The sequence below is a fragment of the Crinia signifera genome, chromosome 7, assembly GCF_055691185.1.
Source record: "Crinia signifera chromosome 7, ASM5569118v1, whole genome shotgun sequence".
NCBI classification, from domain to species: domain Eukaryota; kingdom Metazoa; phylum Chordata; class Amphibia; order Anura; family Myobatrachidae; genus Crinia; species Crinia signifera.
The window spans coordinates 20,548,926-20,567,837 of record NC_139223.1 but is presented as its reverse complement, the minus strand read 5'-3'; the positions used below and the strand labels follow the sequence as shown (position 1 = coordinate 20,567,837).

The following is an 18,912-nucleotide window of genomic DNA, read 5'->3' as shown; positions in this document are numbered from 1 at the left end:
ATTATTACAGATAGCGCAGGGCTTGTCTTTGCTGGGGATGGCGGAGGACTCGCCACCCGCCATCCCCCGCCCCGCGCCATCTGTATGTCGGAAGGGGACGCGCGTGCACGAGGTGCACGCGCGTCCCGTTCCGACGGAGCTTTTGCCCGGGTCCCCGCCGGCTTCCCCGGGTCCCCGCCGGTCCACACCGCCCCCCCGCAGCCCTGCCCGTCTCCCTGAAGCTGGAGACGGGCAGGACTGCACCCGCCACGCCGCCTCGCCGCCCGGCTATTGAGACGCTCGTGCGTGGGAGACGCACGAGCGTCTCATTCAGCCAGAGCGCCAGATTGCTGGCGGATCGCCAGGGACACGGTCCTGGCGCTCCGCCAGCAATAATAAGCCCTGCTCCATCTGTAATTGTACAAGCACCCATGCCATGAGATGTGATGGGTGCTTACAATGAGATGTAACCCCCAGTATCCACGCCATCCCGAAGCATGGAGAGCGCAGCAAGCCCCGCGAGGGACGACGGTACGCGTCCTCCGACCTTTTCATACCCCCACTATCCATGTCGGCGTGTAGTTGATTTTAGATAGTGTGGCGAGCACAGCGAACCAATGAGCCCGATGTGTGGCAAACTCAGCAAGACCCGTGAAGGAACGCGGAATACGAGCCCGAAGCGTGGCGAGCGCAGCGAGTCCCCAAAACATGTAAAGTAATCCGTGTCCCCTCCCGGGGCTCGCTATGCTCACCACGCTTCGGGCTCGTATTCTGCGGCCCCTCGTGGGGCTCGCTGCGCTCGCCACGCTTCCGGCTCGGTGGCTCGCTGCGCTCGCCACTCTATCTAAGATCAACTCCACGCCGACATGGATAGTGGGGGTATGAAAAGGTCGCAGGCTTTTTTATCAAGGTGCTAGGTGAGAACCTTCTCACCTAGCACCTTGATAAAAAAGCTGGCGGGCTTTGAAACGTTGGTAATACACCGCCTGTTTGCCTGTCTTATTTCCGAGTGCTGCCGCCCCCTTGTTGGTTAATATATATATATATATATATATATATCTCCAAATGCAAAGTCCGGTGCCTTCCCAGGAACAAAGCCAGTCCGATATACCAGGGTGTAGAGAGGGTGGCACTCACCAGACTGTTTCCAAGGTAAAAAAGCCTTTTTTAGTCCAATGGTATTTCGGGGTCTTACTCCATTATCGGGGGCATACAAATGAATAGCAAACAAACAGCATATAAGTACAAATACCCTAACACACCCCCCCCCCCCCCACACACACACACACACACATTAATCAGGCTGCACCTGAGCTTACCAGACATCCCACACAGAAACCAGCACCGGGTAAAACATATATAGATATATATAAACATAAAAACGCGTTTTCAACCACCACTTTGGTCGTTCTCACTCTCCGTGAAAAAGACCACAGTGGTGGTTGAAAACTTGTTTGGAGCCTAGCCTGTGGGGCTTTGTATGGACTTTTTACCTTTATTCTTGATGTGGATGGCGTATCCTGGGTTTTTAATCATTTACATCATGTGAGACTGAGAACTGAGCTACTCCGGTTCTCCACCATCTCTGGTTCATCTTGAACAACTTTGGGTCAACCCAGTTTGAGCACGATTGTCTTCTAGGACCTTGACACACTCTATGTGTTTTCTTGTGGTTATGTGAGGCAGATAAGTGGATCCATTACCTCTCTAAGAGGAACATATGGTATTTACTTAGTGTCCATTTACCACCGAAAATTCCCAACTGTGTAGTCGAAGAAGAGGAATGTATCCCTCCACACAGGGATGTATAATTCCTTCCATCATTAGTGCCAGTGGAGGGAACACCAACCAATTTGTTTTTTCTGCTTATTGTTAGTGGTGTGGGGTCCCCACTTCGGGTGGGGACCCCACACCTGTTCACTGTGTAAGATTTTCTCTATCCACCTGTTGTACAGTGACCAACAATGTTTCTTTACAGAACAATCTGCATGTGACATGGACAATCAGACCTACAATAAAGAATTCCAGCTGTTGCCATTTTACGCACAACCTGATTACATATCGTTGTCTGTCTGTGTGTTTTTCTTCCTTTATATATTTGGATTGATCATCAATTCTATTATAATCACAGTCATCTATATAAATGCTCAGTTACACACCCCCATGTATATATTCCTCTGTAACCTGGCCTTAGTAGATATCTGTTATACAACCACTACTGTCCCCAACCTGCTGTACATGTTATTATCTGGGGATAATACAGTGTCCTTCATAAAATGCTTCACCCAGTTGTACTTTTATCTTTTGGCTGGTTCCACAGAGGATCTTCTAATACTCATTATGGCCTATGACCGATATGTTGCTATATGTAATCCCTTACACTATAACATTATCCTAAACAGTAGAAAGTGTCTCTTATTGTCCTATGGAACTTGGATCTCAGGATTTGTAAATGCATTTGTGCTTACAGCACCAGCGTCATACATGTCCTTCTGTCATTCTCGCACCATACACCAGTTCTTCTGTGATATTAAAGGTCTGATCAGAATCTCCTCCGCCGGCAGTGACGTGGTTTATAGTGTCATTTATCTTGAAATATTTATATTTGGATTTCCCCCTATCGTATTTGGGTTAACATCATATATCGAAATTATCAGGGTCATCGTAAAGATAAAATCAAAGGACGGCAGAAAGAAGGCCTTCTCCACCTGCTCATCACACCTCACCATTGTCAGTATTTACTATGCAACAGGTTTTTCTGTGTACATGCTACCAGTGTCAGAGTCCTACAACTTTCTGGAACAAGTCTTCACATTACTGTATGCAGTAATCACACCCATGATAAACCCTCTGATCTACAGTCTGAGGAACAAAGATGTGAAATGCGCTCTACTGAGACTACTGGGTGTGATATTATGGGTTAAGAAGAGTTAAATGATAGAGTGCATTCAAAGATTAAGGGGGGGTTATTCAATCTCTGTCAAAATCTTGGTTTTATCGGGATTCCTCTAATTTTTCAACAGAAAAAGGAGTCATATTGCTTTTGACTATTCAATCCTTTTTATCCCTGACTGTCGAATCCTCCTCATCTATTTTATTTTTGCGTTTCTCTTGGCTGTCGTTACTTCTTACTTTCGACTTTTTACCATTTTGTCGAGTTGGAGTTTATTAAAATGGCATGTACTATTCAATGTGAAGTTGTTGAGTTGGTTTAGAAAGGTTTTTATTCATGATTAGGACAATTTGAACTAGACAGTTTTTTTCTTTCTGGAGCAGTCTACGTCCGTCAAAATTTTGATTGATTAGTATTCTCCGATCTCTCCACAGTCCTGCCCAAGAGCCTGGTCCTGGTACGGTTCTGGTCTCGGTCCCAGTTCCAGTCTCGTTCCCAGTTCTTGCCCCCCCCCCCCCCCCCCCTCCACTCTGATGTCAAACAGGCGATCAAAAAGACTCAACAAGTCCTTTTATATTGTATGGCAGGGATCTACTTTTTGTACACTTACTGATGATCTACTAGCGTTTCCCCATGTGCAAAAAAATGTTCCCTTCCCAGTATAATACGCCCCTTACACATTATGCCACACAGAATAAGCCAAAATTCACATTAGGACACAGGTTTTGGACCAAAAATTCATATTCCACCACACAGAATGAGCCAAAATTCACATATTGCCACATGGAATGAGCCAAAATTCACATTTTGCCACATGGAATGAGCAAAAATTCACATTGTGCCACACAGTACAAGCCAAAACTCACTTTATGCTACACACAATATGAGCCAAAATTTGCATTATGCCACACGGAATGTGCCAAAATTCACATTATGACACATGGAATGAGCAGAAATTCATATTTTGCCACACAGAATGAGCCTAATTCCACGTTATGCCACACAAAAATGACATAAAATTCTGTTAAGCGGTGGGTGGGGGTAACAAGTGTAACTTTATCCCAGTTGCTGTTTTGTGCTCCCTTAAAAAAATATAGATAGATAGATAGATACACGCACACTTTAAGGGTGGCACAAAACTTCATCACCAGCAGCAACTGGGATAACCACTTGTGAAGAGACCCCCTCCCATCGCATAACCGCATATAGAAAACCCCAGAGCCATGCAATAAATGTCCCCACTTTAAAATCTTACTGTAAAACAGTCTGTCTGGAATGATCCCCGCTGCTTGGGCGCAGTTTATGCATGCCTCTGAGCCTCACCGCTCCGAGCCTCCCCCAATCCATCCCGCTGTGCCTCCCCTTATGAGTGCTCCGGCCTCCGCCGATCCTTCTCGCTGCTAATCCTTCCTGCTGGTTTTTCACTTGTGGTGCACAGGTGCGCTGGTGATGTCATGACATCACTGGCGCACCCGCGAACCACCACACTGCATGCCTGTGAACACTGAAGCTTCTGAGAACCCCTCAGAGGCTTAAGCAGAAACTTGAATGGCACACTACTGGCATTTGATCACAATCTATCAGCAAGAGCTCCGTGTTCGACCAGTAGATCATGATCGACTGTTTTTCCACCACTGTTGTAGGGGGTTATTCACCAGCAGGAATTTTGCATGTAGGGATTATGGCTATTGAGAGGATGCTATAGATATTAATCTAGCATTTTGCATGTTGGGTCGAGTGGAATAAAATTATAGAAAAAGTCTTATTTTCGGAGGTTGAGGGCCAGTTGTATCAAGCTTCAAAAAGTGATAAAATGGAGAGTGATAAATAACAAGCCAATCAACTCCAAACTTCCATGTTACATACTGGGTTTAAAACATAACAGGTTAAGAGATGGGGTTTTGGAGAGTTCTGCACACATAAGGAATTAAGGCCCTTATAATTGATGGGCAAGAGTCCACTGGTCCACAAGAGTCCACTGGTTGGAACACTAGTGGGGGTGCTATCCCAAACGTTTATAACATGGGAAAAGAAAGAAGAAAAAGGGTTTGTATTGGATGCACTCCTTACAACTGATACAGTATCTGTTGGAAAAATTCCTTTTATTATTAAAAGATGTAGGGGCTCCTTTTTATCTTTAATGGTTATATATGGGATACGGAGACAGCCACATAAAGCGAAAATAAGAGGTTAAAAAATACACATTGACACACAAACAATGGTGTTTTTAGAAGGAAAAGGTCAGTGATTTTAAAGATTTAAAATGTAGGTGGAGTCATAGACTGCCAGTGCTTAGATATATTCAGGGGTATATTCCCCACCAGGGTGTGTTCCTGAAAATATTATGCTGTCACATTCATGATTCTACAACAATTTGCTGTGCAGGACAGTGCTTAGATGCGTCAGGTGTTATACACCACACATTGGTCGTCCTGAGAGGGTGGAGCGACAATTTCCTCCGCTGGGCGGGACAGATGGTAACACTCAATTAATTAAGTGTACTGTCACGTCAGGCTCACCAGTTTAGAGTGGGTGATATGAGGTGTACCCCGATTATTTTTGGGTGTGCTCACTGCTGTTATGCTAATATACTGATAGATGTAAACACAATAATCTGGATATTACAGTGATGATCCTAGCCGCATGCCATTTACAATAGATGCCTTTAATTGGCTTATACTGGCATATTACGGCTCCCTGATTGGGATAGGTGTTCAGTGTTTTTAACAAGATACAGTCTCTGATAGTAGTCTAACTTGACCACATATAATGCTGGTGTCTAATTGACACTGTGACAGGTATTCAATGCTCTGGCGAGCGCAAGGTAACGAATCCTGTTTTGGATTCGCTGTGCGCTCGCCAGCAAATATCGCTGATCTTGAATTCGTGTGGCTCCCCCAGCCCACACTATTCAATGCGTCAGGGGCTCGCTGCCCCTGACTTCGAATACAGGCGAATGGTAGTGGGGAATGGTAGTGGCGATTCCCCCCCCCCCCCCCAGCGCGCACAGCCCGCAGCAGCAGTCCTCCAGCTCCGGCAGCCCCAGCGCTGACATCACCGTGCTGTGGCTGCCGGAGCTAAAGGCCTGCTGCTGCTGCGTCCCTGTGGGGGCTCCCGGCATGAGTGAGGGGGGCAGGCGGCAGGCGGACGAATCCCTGAGGCGAATCCCCCTTTCCTCCCCCCCCCCCCCCCGCACAGCCTGCAGCAGCAGTCCTCCGGCAGCCCCAGCGCTGACATCAAGAGGTCTGCTACTGCTGGAGCCGCATATCTCTCCCCCCTCCCGTCCCTTCTCCTCCCTCCCCTCCCCTCACCTCACCCCCAGCAGAAGGGCAGGGTGCTGCTGGGGTCGGAGCCGCTGCACTCACTGGTCCCGATCGTGCCTATGTAATGATCGGGACCAGTGTGCAGTGAATATATGAATATTAATGAGCGGCTCCGGCTCCCGGCCCCCTGCTGGCGAATGTGTAAAAAAAAAAAAAAAAAAATCTTGTTTAAAAAAAAAAAAAAATTGAAAATATATTCATGTGCTGCAAGTATATCAATAAAAATAGCATGCCCTTTCATAGAAAAAATATTCTGATTTTTTAACACCAAAAAAATAAATAAAAACGCTTTAATTTAAAAGAACACATTACAGTTCACCTAAAAAAGATGACAAATGCTAAACGGAGACTCATGGCGAATTTCAATGGAGAATGCAGCACTCGAATTGAGCATTGAATACACTGTCGGCGAATTCCACTGAAAACCCCATTGAAAATCACAGGCGAATTGTGGAGAATCATTTTCGGCGAATCGGCAGACATTCGTGGTTCATTTATGGCGAATTGCCTCCATAGAATATGGCGAATTGTTTTTTCTAACAGAAAATTCGCCATTCAACCAGGGAATTGCCAGATTCACTGAAAAAAACGGCGAATCTGAGGCATTGAATACTGGCCTGTGACTGCAGGTTAAAACAACATTTTTACTGTATGATATCTCAGTGGATTGCAGCATAGAGCAACAGTGCCCTCCTGTGGACACTTTTAAATATGACACTTTGCCACTTGTCTCTGCTTAGCTGGGAACACACTAATAACTGGTATCATAACATTGAAATAAGGAACATAAATCTCCTAAACTAAGCACCAAACAGTCTATTCTCAGACCCTACAGACAGACAGGACACGTGTTTCGCTCGTTTGCTTCTTCAAGCTGACCACAAGAATGTTCTCCAGCTTGGATATTTATTAGAAAGTGTACAGCCAATGGCTGACTCCATTGGTGTCACATGGTGCGCTTCAGCCAGTCACAGGGCGCATTCACTTCCGCCCTGCGTCCCTGGTTTGATTATCATCTGCCCATAGTGACCACATCGCGTCGGTCACGTGACCCGGGCGTCGTGTCACGTGACCGGTCACATGGTGCTGCCGGCCAATCGCGCCGCTGTTTATTCCAGACCCGGAAGTTAGTGCAGTTGTAATGCTGCCCCGGCATCTGTGTAAGTTAAAGCCACCGTTTAGAATGGGCTGTTGGTCTCTTTAGATCGCAACTGCTGCATCTGTTATTAACTGTACATGTTGATCGATCTGCCTCCTCTCCCTATTCCTGTTATCAGAACATGATAACTAATTCTATGTAGTTTATACACATTATTTATATATTTATACATATCCCCTGTGGGTCATGTGTTGGTTATCGGCCAATCACGGTATCGTCATTGCATGAATCTGGCTATGGATTCGGTTAATATAATAAGTTAAAATAAAAATGGCAGGTATTACTGCCCCGGCATCTGTATTATTAAAAACCTGCCATTTTTATTTTAACTTATTATATTAACCCTGCATTGGCTGCGGAAGTCTTTTGCTGTCAATGCATGACGTTTCATCCTATATCCCTTGTCCCCATTATTGGGATGTCTGAGTTGTTTCTGTATATGTTGTCCTTTTTAGATTATGTAATTAGACATGTTGCCAGCTGGTGCCCCATACTCTGTATATACATGATGGTTATTGTGAGCTTAAATTAAGGTATTGGTTGTTCCTATTGTAACATACTGATTTTTCCAACAATAGGTGATTCTTTTGATTATATTGATGGTTCCTATAATTGGATGTGGTGGTGGCAGTAGTATTTAATAGTTGTTGCTGGCCCTATACTATCTAAACTGTATAAGACTATCCCTGCCTTGATGCTAATTATGTTTGTGGAATGTTCCATTGCCAACACTGGAAATAATAAATAATATAAAGATGTAAAATATAAAATTACTATTCATTATTGTGGTCTTAGGAGTGTGATTGTCTGATTTGTGTTGAACTTGGTGATACGTGAGGGAAAAAAAATAAAATAAACAAGAAAAACACATAAGTGAAAATTGAATGTGAAGAACTGGTGAAAGCTGTGGTGTATATGTGTGGGGTTTTTTTATAAGATAGAATATGAGAGGTGAGAATATTCCTTGTGGCTGGTGTATTTATAAATTTAACCGGAGTCGTCATTAGCTATATATTAATTGGTGAATTTATTCTAGCAAAGGTAAGTATTATTGTGAAGCGTGATAGTGATAGTGAGGTTGGAGTAGGACACCCCCTTCATATGTAGGATGGTTGTCCTTCATGTGTCCACTTAAATGTGTTTATATCGATTGCGTGAGATAAAGTTGATAAATAGAATATTCCAAATATTGATCTTTGGGCAGTCTGAATGGAGGGATAGTGGGGTCCTAGATATACTGGTTCATGGTTGGTCTTTTATATGCTCAAATAAGCAGATAATGAGACGGAGCTCTACAACGTGGTATCTGCCAGTCCTTGCCAAGGGTAAGTTATTGAAGCTGCCTTGCACATGCCTAATGGTGGTCCTGTTGCGGCTGTGGTAAGTATCAGAGTATCATGGGTACTGCTGAGAGTTCCATTCGGTGATAGGGTAAGCTGGATACTTTGGTGTATAGTTCTACATAGTGCTTTTTTTGGAAAAGTTTGGTTATAGGTATCTTCTACAGAAAGGGGAGAAAGCTGTTGTGCTCATTGAGGCCTTTGGGTTGTAAGCAATCCATGAGAAATATCATTTTGGTCTCAATCTTCAGAAGTTCCCTATCCAGGTCTCCCCCTCTGATTCCAAGTTGGATATGTCTCATTCCAAAGACTTTTAGGCCTGTTGGGTCGTTGTGGTGGTCTTTCAGAAAATGTCTCGCCACAGGTGTGAGTTTCCTAAAGTTTGCTGAATCTCTGCTCGCATTACGTATAGATCCAATGTGTTCGAGCACCCGTACTTTGAGTGGCCTTTTTGTCTTGCCCACGTAGATCTTGCCACATGGGCATTGGAGCTGATAAATTACCCCAATCGTTGTACATGTGATGAAATTCTGAATTTTCCATTCCTTCTTGAACTTATCTGCAAAGGTCTTGGTGGGTACCATGTACCTACAGGCCTTACATCTTCCACATTTTTCGGATCCTTGTTTTTGTATCTTGGGTTGACTTAACTCTGCCAGATGACTGTGTACCAGCTGATCTTTAATGTTTCTGGCTCTCCGCCAGCTCGTTTGGACTTTTTGCGGTAAGATGGTTTTCAGGTCATCATCTGTTTGCAAAACTGGCCAATGTCTTTGCAGAATGTTATTCACATCTCTCCAGTTCTTATTGAAGGTCCCAATAAAGCGTATTGGCTCTTCTACATTAGGAACACGTGTTCTGGGAGATAACAGGTTTTCTCTTGGTATTCTTCTTACCGCGTTGCGGGATTTCTTGATCAAGGTCTGACTGTATCCCCTTTCTCGAAGTCTCTCAGACAGTTCCTGCTCTCTCTTATCAAATGTACTAGAGTTGGAGCAGTTGCGTTTAATCCTGATCATTTCGCCTTTAGGGATGGCTTTGATTGTGCTGGGTCCTGAACAACAATGATTTGAATTTAAAATTGTCTCACGAAGCCAGTCAGCAGCAGATCCACTTCTTAGACCTGACCATAAGCATAGATGAAACAGGTAACATCTGCACTGATCTTTATAGAGAAGCCACAGCCACTAACAGTGTTCTCCACGCCTCTAGTGCACACCTACCCAGCACAATCAAAGCCATCCCTAAAGGCGAAATGATCAGGATTAAACGCATCATAAATGCTGCATGTCAAGAAAAATATATACACTTTACGTGTGTTGATATTGCTAATTAAGTAGACACTGTTGGTTTTGTATGGTTAAGTTGACAGTGCATATATTCTTATTCCGGATAGAAGTTCTAAACGCCTAGAAGCTTGTCACAGACGATTTAATACGGTGTTTGAGACCGGTGTACAACTGGTTAATCCACCAAGTGGTCAGAGCACTAATGATCTTGATGAGACATGTGCTCTTTTAGATAAATTAAATATTAAAGAAATGAAAATTAATTGGGAAATCACTACATTAGAAAACTACATTATGAATAAAAGAATTCCCAGAGGATTAAGATTGGCCAAAAACCTGACCTTTGGTAACGAAAGGAAGGAATTTTTGGACAATTGGTTTAATATACTTGACGAGTGTTCAATGCAACTGATGAAATTAATTGTTAATGAGCGAAAAAGTGAGATTGCCAATGTTGGTATTGAAATTGATGCGTTGGAACTCAAACTCAACCCTGTGAAAGAATTAAAAGAATTTAAAGAGTTGATAAAAAATAGTGAAATTAGGATTAAGAAGCTTGAAGATGACATAGTAGAGACGAAAGTAAAGAAATTTAAACGTGATCTGAATGATTACAAGGAGGGTAATATTCATAAATGGCCTCAATCAAATCAAATTTATAAACAGAATCCCCAAGCTAGATATGATAATCACTTTGAACAGAGACCAATTAACAATGGATGGCAGAGAGTACCATTTAGAAAAAACAATTACCACCGTTATTCAAATTCTAATTCCAATAGGTATACAGAAAGAAAACACTCTGATGTCCAAACATCTAATAGTTTCCAGGTCCTTAACGCCCCTGACAGATCCACAAATTAGGTTTTTCAGGAGCGCCCTCAATGGAAAAGTTACAGGAGAGGCGGACACATGACCACAGACAGTCCAAATGGACAACAAAAAAGAAAACAGGAAGCTGTAGACGGGGGATCTAGAGGAGGAAAGAGGATTAAAACAAAGAAAATACAACCAGTAAAAAATATGGGTATTTTCAACCTATCCGACCATGTTTTGTCTAAAGATGAAACTGATCTGCTTAACAAAGGCTTATCGTTCGCTCCTCAGAAGGGTCCTAACCCGTTTGACCTATTTATTGATGCCAATAAATTTGTGAGAATACTCACTCTTAAACGCCATTTCGCTAAAAATAAAATCGATGAATGTAATGACACTATTGAAGAAACAACTAATAAAATTAAATTGAAGCCTAAATCTAGCTTCTACCCCATTGAGTCCCGTGGGAGTAATGTTGAAACATTCTTTAATTTAATTAAAAGTGATTTCGATAAATTATGTTTGGATAGCAATGACTAATCATAGAGATAATCTTAAAAAGAACGAAAGAGCTGCTATCAAAAAACTGGAAGAGAATCACAATATAGTGATTAAAGTGGCAGATAAGGGGGGTGGGATAGTGGTTCTCAATCGCAGTGACTATCTAGAGGAGGCATATCGCCTACTCAATGATGATACTACTTACTGCAGATTGGACCATGACCCCACTCCTCTTATTATAAATAAAATTAAAGAGCATCTGGATATTGGCATCACTAACAAATGTATTACAGAAACCGAAAAGAAATATATTGTTAACGACAATCCACCTATGGCATTATTTTACTATATGCCAAAAATACATAAAAGACTTGTAAAACCACCCGGACGCCCCATTATAGCTGGAATTAATTCAGCTACCTCTTGTCTTTCCGAATTTGTTGACATACAAATACAAAACTATGTGGTCAAACTAAAATCATATACCAAAGATTCCACTCAGATTCTGATGGAATTGGACAACTTTGAATGGAAAGAAACATATAGGTGGTGTACCATTGATGTTGAGGCCCTTTACACCTCCATACCTCATGAAGGAGGTTTCAGGGCAATCAGATATTATTTAGACAGTGATGAGACAATATGTGAGGATTTCAGAAACTTTGTTATTGAAAGTATCAAAATAATTATGACCAACAATGTTTTTGTTTTTCAAGGAGAATTTTTCGCACAAGTATGCGGTGTTGCGATGGGGACACCCTACGCTCCGAGCCTTGCTAATTTATATCTTGGTCTTTGGGAAGAGTGCAATGTAGAAATTAATCAAAGTTATAAAAGTAATATAGTCAAATGTAATCGTTATATCGACGATATTTTAATAATATGGGATGGAGAGGAATCTCTTTTTAATGAATTTATGTCAGCCATCAATGTTAATGATCTTAATCTCCGATTTACTTCTAATTACAAATAAAAATACAATTGAATTTTTAGATCTGACACTTGACACTACTATCTGGTCTAATGACAATAGGATAATCAATACCAGTACGTTTATTAAAAAAGATGACAGCAACAGCTACGTGCACTTTAAAAGCTGTCACCACAAAAAATGGATTCGTAATATACCATACTCTCAGTTTATTAGGGTCCGTAGGAACTGTGCAAGTGACACTAAATTTGATGAACAGGCTGAGGTATACAGCAAAAGGTTTATTGAGAAAGAATATCCCACTGAGTTAGTGGAAAGCTGTAAGGAACGTGCATATAATCGGGATAGGAAAGAACTGTTCAAGTATAAAACTAAGACACCCAGATTAAACAATACTGTTCCCTTTGTCACTAAATTTAATTGTGAGGGTGAGAAAATAAGAAATATTTTAACCAAACATTGGGATGTGCTACTACTTGACCCTGTTCTAAAACCCTTGTTGCCACCAAAACCGCAGGTTATTTTCAGGAAGGCTTCCTCTCTTAAAAATGTATTAGCACCTAGCAAGTTAAAAGATAATCATGAGAAAAATAACAGCTGGCTTAAAATTGCGAATGGTTTCTTCCCCTGTAATAAATGTAAAGTGTGCAAATATGCTAATAGAGAAAGGACACTTTTTTGGAATGCAGACCATACAAAATCCTGGAATATCAAGAGTCGGATGACTTGTCTCACTACCCACGTCATATATATGTTGACGTGTAAATGTGGGATGAGTTATGTCGGCAAGACTAAAAGAGTTTTAAAATTGCATATTTTGGAGCATACCAGAAGTATAAAAAACAAAATTTTGGCTCATAGTGTCCCCAGACACTTTTCTACTTGTTGCTCATCAGATTTAGATTCTTTTACATTTAAAGCTTTAGAACACATTACTATGGACGAGAGAGGAGGAGATATCCTTGGAAAGTTAAGTAGGAGAGAAACCTACTGGATATACACTCTAAATACCCTCTCTCCCAGTGGTCTAAAGGAGGGTGTCGACATCACTTCGTTCCTGCAATAAGGCGCTAGCACCGTTGTGACACTGAGAGGCGTTGTAGCTTGAGGTAACACTCCCTCGCCTTCTCTTTAGTGTTACGGCTGCTGCATGCATCTTGCAGGATGATGCCAACTTCACTCGTTAATGCTGCTACATTATAATTGTCTTGCTGCTAAATAAGTATTATATTTCCACTATGGTTTTATAATGCTGTTACCGTTTTTAAAAGCTATATATGATATACAGTACTAACTGATTGTCTCTTCTCGCTCTTTCTTCCTATTTTCTCATTTTTATCCCCCTACATGTATGTCATTTACATATTGTCTATGAGTGTATAACTCCGTAGGCATATCTTGATATATATATTTATGCATATATAGTTTTGTCTATTTTAAACTTGCATTGCACAGATGTATTATACATATAGATATATATATATTTTTTATCTTTAATGAATTGTAATATTAGGCATTCTAGAATTTCTTTGTGGATTATATTACTTGTCTTTTTTTAAATTGTCTTTTATATATTGAATTAAATTTGTTCTGTTATTACTGTTGTAACCTCAGCCGGTGATCTGATTTTTTTCTCACTGGTTTGAATCTGTTAATCCATGATGTCCGTGTGTAATTGTTGTTCATGTGATACTTGTTTTACCTAATTGACAGCTAATCAGCACCCTACTTAAACCCTGTCATACTTACCTACAACCACGCCTCCTGACGAAGTCCGTAGTGACGAAACGCGTTGGGGCGTGGTTCCCCGACGAGTCTACTGCTCCATCAGCTGTTCCGTCCGGTCTTAATCTCCTTGTTTGACACGCTTGATACCGTCCCACCGCCTGGCTTACCTTCATCTGTGGGATCCATTGTGACCACCCCGCCCGTGCTGTGGACTCTGCTGCCCTTGTCCAGACGTGGCTTGTGCAATACGACACGGTTGATATGCTGATTATCTTTTACTTATATGTATGTACTTTTATTACCTTTTACCAGTAAAAGTCAAACTGTTATACTCATTGGTGCGCTCCTTCTATTTTTCTTCTATGTCCTTTGCTTTGTGAGGTACAAGCTAACCTCCATTGAAGTCGAGCTGCCCTTATCACCTTTCCGTGGACGAAACCCATTGAAAAATTGGGACTTTGCGCAGATTGGTATATTGTCTGTATATATATATATATATATATATATATATATATATATATATATATATATATATATATATATAGATAGATAGATAGATAGATAGATAGATAGATAGAAAGATAGATAGAGAGATAGATTTCAAATATTTAGCCAGAACTGCCAGTCTGTGACTGTGTATAACGCAGGTAAGAGTCATGGGCGGAGTTATACACACAGTCACAGACTCCAGTCCTCACAAACACTATAGCTCAGCTGCTGCAGGGAACCAAAAAAGTTCCCCATCATGTGCACACATCCCCATAGCCCACACATATTATGCAGTGATGGGGAGGCACCGTCACAGCCACATACCTCCCAACTTCTTGAGTGTATGAACCGGGACCCTGGCAGCGAAAAGGGAGTGGCCTATTCAAATGAAGGTGGAACATATGCAAATGATGCCCCGCTGGGTCACCCCCTTTTTCATCCTCTGCGTCGCTGAATAGACGCTGTGTGCATGTGCACAGTGTCTATTCCTCATGCTGGGGGGACTCCCAACTGCCCCCCTCCCCACGCACGCTGCTCACAGCCTTACCCCCCCCCCCCTTCAATCTTTAACTTAACTGGCACAGTGCCAGTATGTGTGTGCAGGTTGGCAGAGGGATTCAGAGAGTGTCTCTCCCTCCCCGCACATGTGTCTGCTTTCTGCTGTGCCGGCCCCTGAATGTATGACAGCAGTCAGGCCGGCCTGGCCTGATGAAAGGGAGCAGAAGAGGACACAAGCAGGGTGCCTGCCACTTGACCTGAAGAAATGCGGGTCCCACTGGCAGAAGGGTGAACAGAAGGGAGAAGCAGCCTGCAGTGAACCTGGAAGCGGAGGTCCCCATAGGATGCAATACTTCATTGGTCCGGCATGTCCACCAAAATCCGCCTCCTTTTAAGCCCAGGTTAGTAACCACACACACACACACCCTAACTCTACCTATACACCCCCTCTCCCCGGAAGCTTAACTCTATTTATACAGTACACCCCAGCAAGCCTAACTACAGTGTATACACATCCCCCTCCCCGCAGCCTAACTACAGTGTATACACATCCGCCTCCCCGCAGCCTAACTGTCTTGCAGAACACCCACCCCTACCACTGTACACTGTCACCCACCTGCAGCCACTCCACATACCCCACTTCCTCAACCGCACTACTAATGCACTCACCCTCACCACCCCAACACCCAAACCTCCTAACCCCCCTAGACCCACTCACTCTACCTGCTCATAACCCTACCGCATTACCAATGCGCCCACATGTCTCACACCACCACTGCACCCACACCAATAAGCACCCTCCCCCACCCACCACCCTCACCACCGCACCAGCACCCACAGGCACACCCACGACAACTGCCCCTCCCACACATACACTACACTCCCTTCATCTACCTGCCAAAACACTGCACCTGCCACTCCTGGCATGAATACACCAACACATGCCACACCTCCACCCCAAATTCCTTAACTCAAAGTATTCATGCACCCTCCCATGGCAACACCATACCCGCCCATCCCACACCTACACTGCCGATGCACCCATGCCTCACCTAAACACACTACCCTTGCTACAACACCCACAGCACCACCGCAAATGCACCGCACTGAAATGGTGCACCACTGCACCTAACCAACCCACATGGCCAACCACCCCACATACACTCCACCACACACAGTATCCCCTCATCTGCCACTTCACAACACACACCACCCCCTATTGCCTTTTCACACCCATAGCACCCTTGCATCCAACCTTCACACACCCACCACACCCCTACCTATAACATCACCCCCCCCCCAACACCAGCAGCACCCCCACATCCACCTGCAAAAACACTGCACCTGTACCCCGCAACAAGCTGCACAAACACTGCACCCGACCATCCCCCTTCCGCATTACCCACGCACCCATCTGTCTCCCAACCACACCACACTCTTCCCACAGCACACCCGCAAATGCATGTTTTGCAACCGGTGCACCCACGCACCACACCTACACACACCACCCACACGGACCACCACCACACGTGTAACTCCACCACCCACACTATCTCACATCTCACATTAGCTCACCCACACCACCCTCAAGTACCCCCCGCCCCACTTGCATACCTCTGCCACACACAACACACACCACACCATGCAACCGCTCCTCCACCACGACCCACAGCACCCCACCATCCACTTGGCAAACACGACAACTGCCCCTCTCACACCACCCCTCCCCACCAACGCTTCACCGGCCTTTCACACATCCAGAACATGCCCAAACCCCTTCCCTAACCCCCCAAAACCCGACAACCGCCCCTCCAACACTGGCGTCAACCACCCTACACCCAACTACAGCACCCTCACCCCTGCACCTCACACACTCACACCACCCATGTGCACCTCCAACTCCACCACTCGCAAAAAAAATGCCCCTCCAATGATGCCAAGCCCACCCAACCCTTTCACCACACGCAGCACCCCCACATCCACCTGCCAAAACACTGCACCTGCCCCTCTACATTACGCATTACCCCTGCAACTAGACACACCATCACCACAGACGCCCATCGTCTGTAAGCACTGTTCATACCAAAAAAATAGCCTACACCTTCTTCAACATCAAATGCCCTTTTCATCTTAAAAATGAAACCTCTAACTATAGTACCAATACAGGTAATCCTCCATATAATACAAACCAGATTTCACACACTAAAGGCATTCACATGTTAAGTGGGTGGAGCCTCTTACAACGGTGTGAAGAACTCCCATAGGGCACGATGAATCACCTAGTTGATAGATAGATAGATAGATAGATAGATAGATAGATAGATAGATATACACACAAATGGAAGGTTGCAGTGCGCTGACACCTGTGTAGTCTCTGACCCTTCAATAGGTCCTTCTGTGTCTGTTTAACAGACACAGGTGAAGTAACACTTGTCCTTTTTAAATCTGGACGGGACAGCTGCTCCCCAGTGCAAGGATACCCGATCCCAAGGGTATGAGACTGGACAATCTGGAAGAAGAACAAAGGGGGCGCCTGATAGTGTATTACCATTTTAATATTTAAAAGGGTTTAAGAACAATATTTCATAAAAGGTATAGGTGGAACACCCGTACTGCAAATTTCATCACGTGTAGACCGAGTACCACATGATTTCACAATATCCCACTGGCAAACTGCCCACAAGTACCGACTGTTGTTACACGCACGGGACCTTTCGGCAGCGGGCAGCAGTGTCCAGCACCATCGGATGCGGGTGGCGGGCTCCCGGCGGCTCTCGGAGGTCAGTCAGCTGGGACAGCTTGATGCGTCACTGTAGCCACGCCCCTACGCATTTCGTCAATGGACTTCATCAGTGGGGTGGCCACAGTGACGCTAACTCCCGGTATTAGTGGCTATTCAGCCAATCAGCACACTTAGATTTGCATATACATATTACATGGACAGCTAGCATCTTCTCTTTACTGTAATGCGAGTGTACCTTGCCAATTTTGTTCGACTGGCTTATTTAGCGATTGTGCATGTCCTAATAGGTTAAGAAGAACCAGACTTTAAAAAAAATGTTTTTACATCATTCTATCAATCATTAATTGGTGTCAGCCGTATCGGCTTCTAAATGCTGTTGATTTCAGACTGTGCAGTTTCTAAGGGAAAGCATACAACAGTGCATAGATAAAACTATCAAGATAAGAATATAGAAACATAAGATCTATGCTGCAGTGGCATTTTGGGGGTATTCTAGGACCATTAAAGGCATAGTCATACCCCATTCTTTTATATGAAAAAAGGGGGAAAAGGAGATTTTTTAGAGAGAAGGTATTTTTAATAATTTTTCTCATTTTTAGATTATTAGTTTGTATAACATGGCTCAACAAGTTCAGTGTTTTTTTAAAGTTATTATTGGACCTCATCTCCAATGGCCCAGATATCCTCTCAAACAGTCATGCTATACTGTAGAGCAGCGATCGCCGATCGCCAACCCGTCGCTCGCGAGCGACGGGTAGCTCGCCTGCCGTTATGTGGTAGCTCGGCGCAGCTTTTCATTCCCACTGACCTCCTGCCGCGATGCGCCTCCTTGTTTGGCGGCAGGAGGTCAGACAGCAGTGTGTGAACCCGACTTCACGGCACGGCAGTGTGTAACCTCCTCGCTTTGCGGCAGGAGGTCTTAGGTCCGGAGGTAGCCGCCCAATAACGTCCCCAGCACGTCCCCAGCGCAGGAATTTGCGCTCTTTTTGCAGCATAGCCTGCAGCCCTGCACAGAGTCCTGCGCCACAGCTTTTACAGACGCCTGCCCTGCATGAAAATCAGTCCTGCGACAGGTAATAAATAATTTTACTGCTTGAGCCTTGAGGTAAAATGGGCATCATGTGTGTGGCATATGTTTATGTTTGATCATTAAACATATGCCACACACAGGATGCCCATTAAACATATGCCCCGGCCCACACCTTGATTCTCATTAATTAATA

The 18,912-nt window shown here is 43.9% G+C and overlaps 1 protein-coding gene and 1 long non-coding RNA gene across 4 annotated transcripts in view; both read left to right on the top strand.

The window, feature by feature from the left end:
• Positions 1–2,319: 2,319 nt before the first annotated feature.
• On the top strand, positions 2,320–2,913 carry LOC146021090 (olfactory receptor 2T11-like). Its single transcript, XM_083154891.1, has one exon. The coding sequence runs from the start codon at positions 2,320–2,322 to the stop codon at positions 2,911–2,913; it is 594 nt and encodes a 197-aa protein (XP_083011017.1).
• Positions 2,914–18,422: 15,509 nt separating this feature from the next.
• Positions 18,423–18,912, top strand: part of LOC146021406 (uncharacterized) — a 67,935-nt gene continuing 67,445 nt past the window's right edge. For all 3 annotated transcript variants that reach the window (XR_014450894.1, XR_014450895.1, XR_014450893.1), the window contains exon 1: positions 18,423–18,762. This is a non-coding gene — a long non-coding RNA (uncharacterized LOC146021406). The remainder of the gene's footprint in view (positions 18,763–18,912) is intronic.

Coding starts and splice junctions, on each gene's coding strand:
- LOC146021090 (XM_083154891.1), top strand. CDS start 2,320: ATGGCCTATGACCGATATGTTGCTATATGTAATCCCTTACACTATAAC.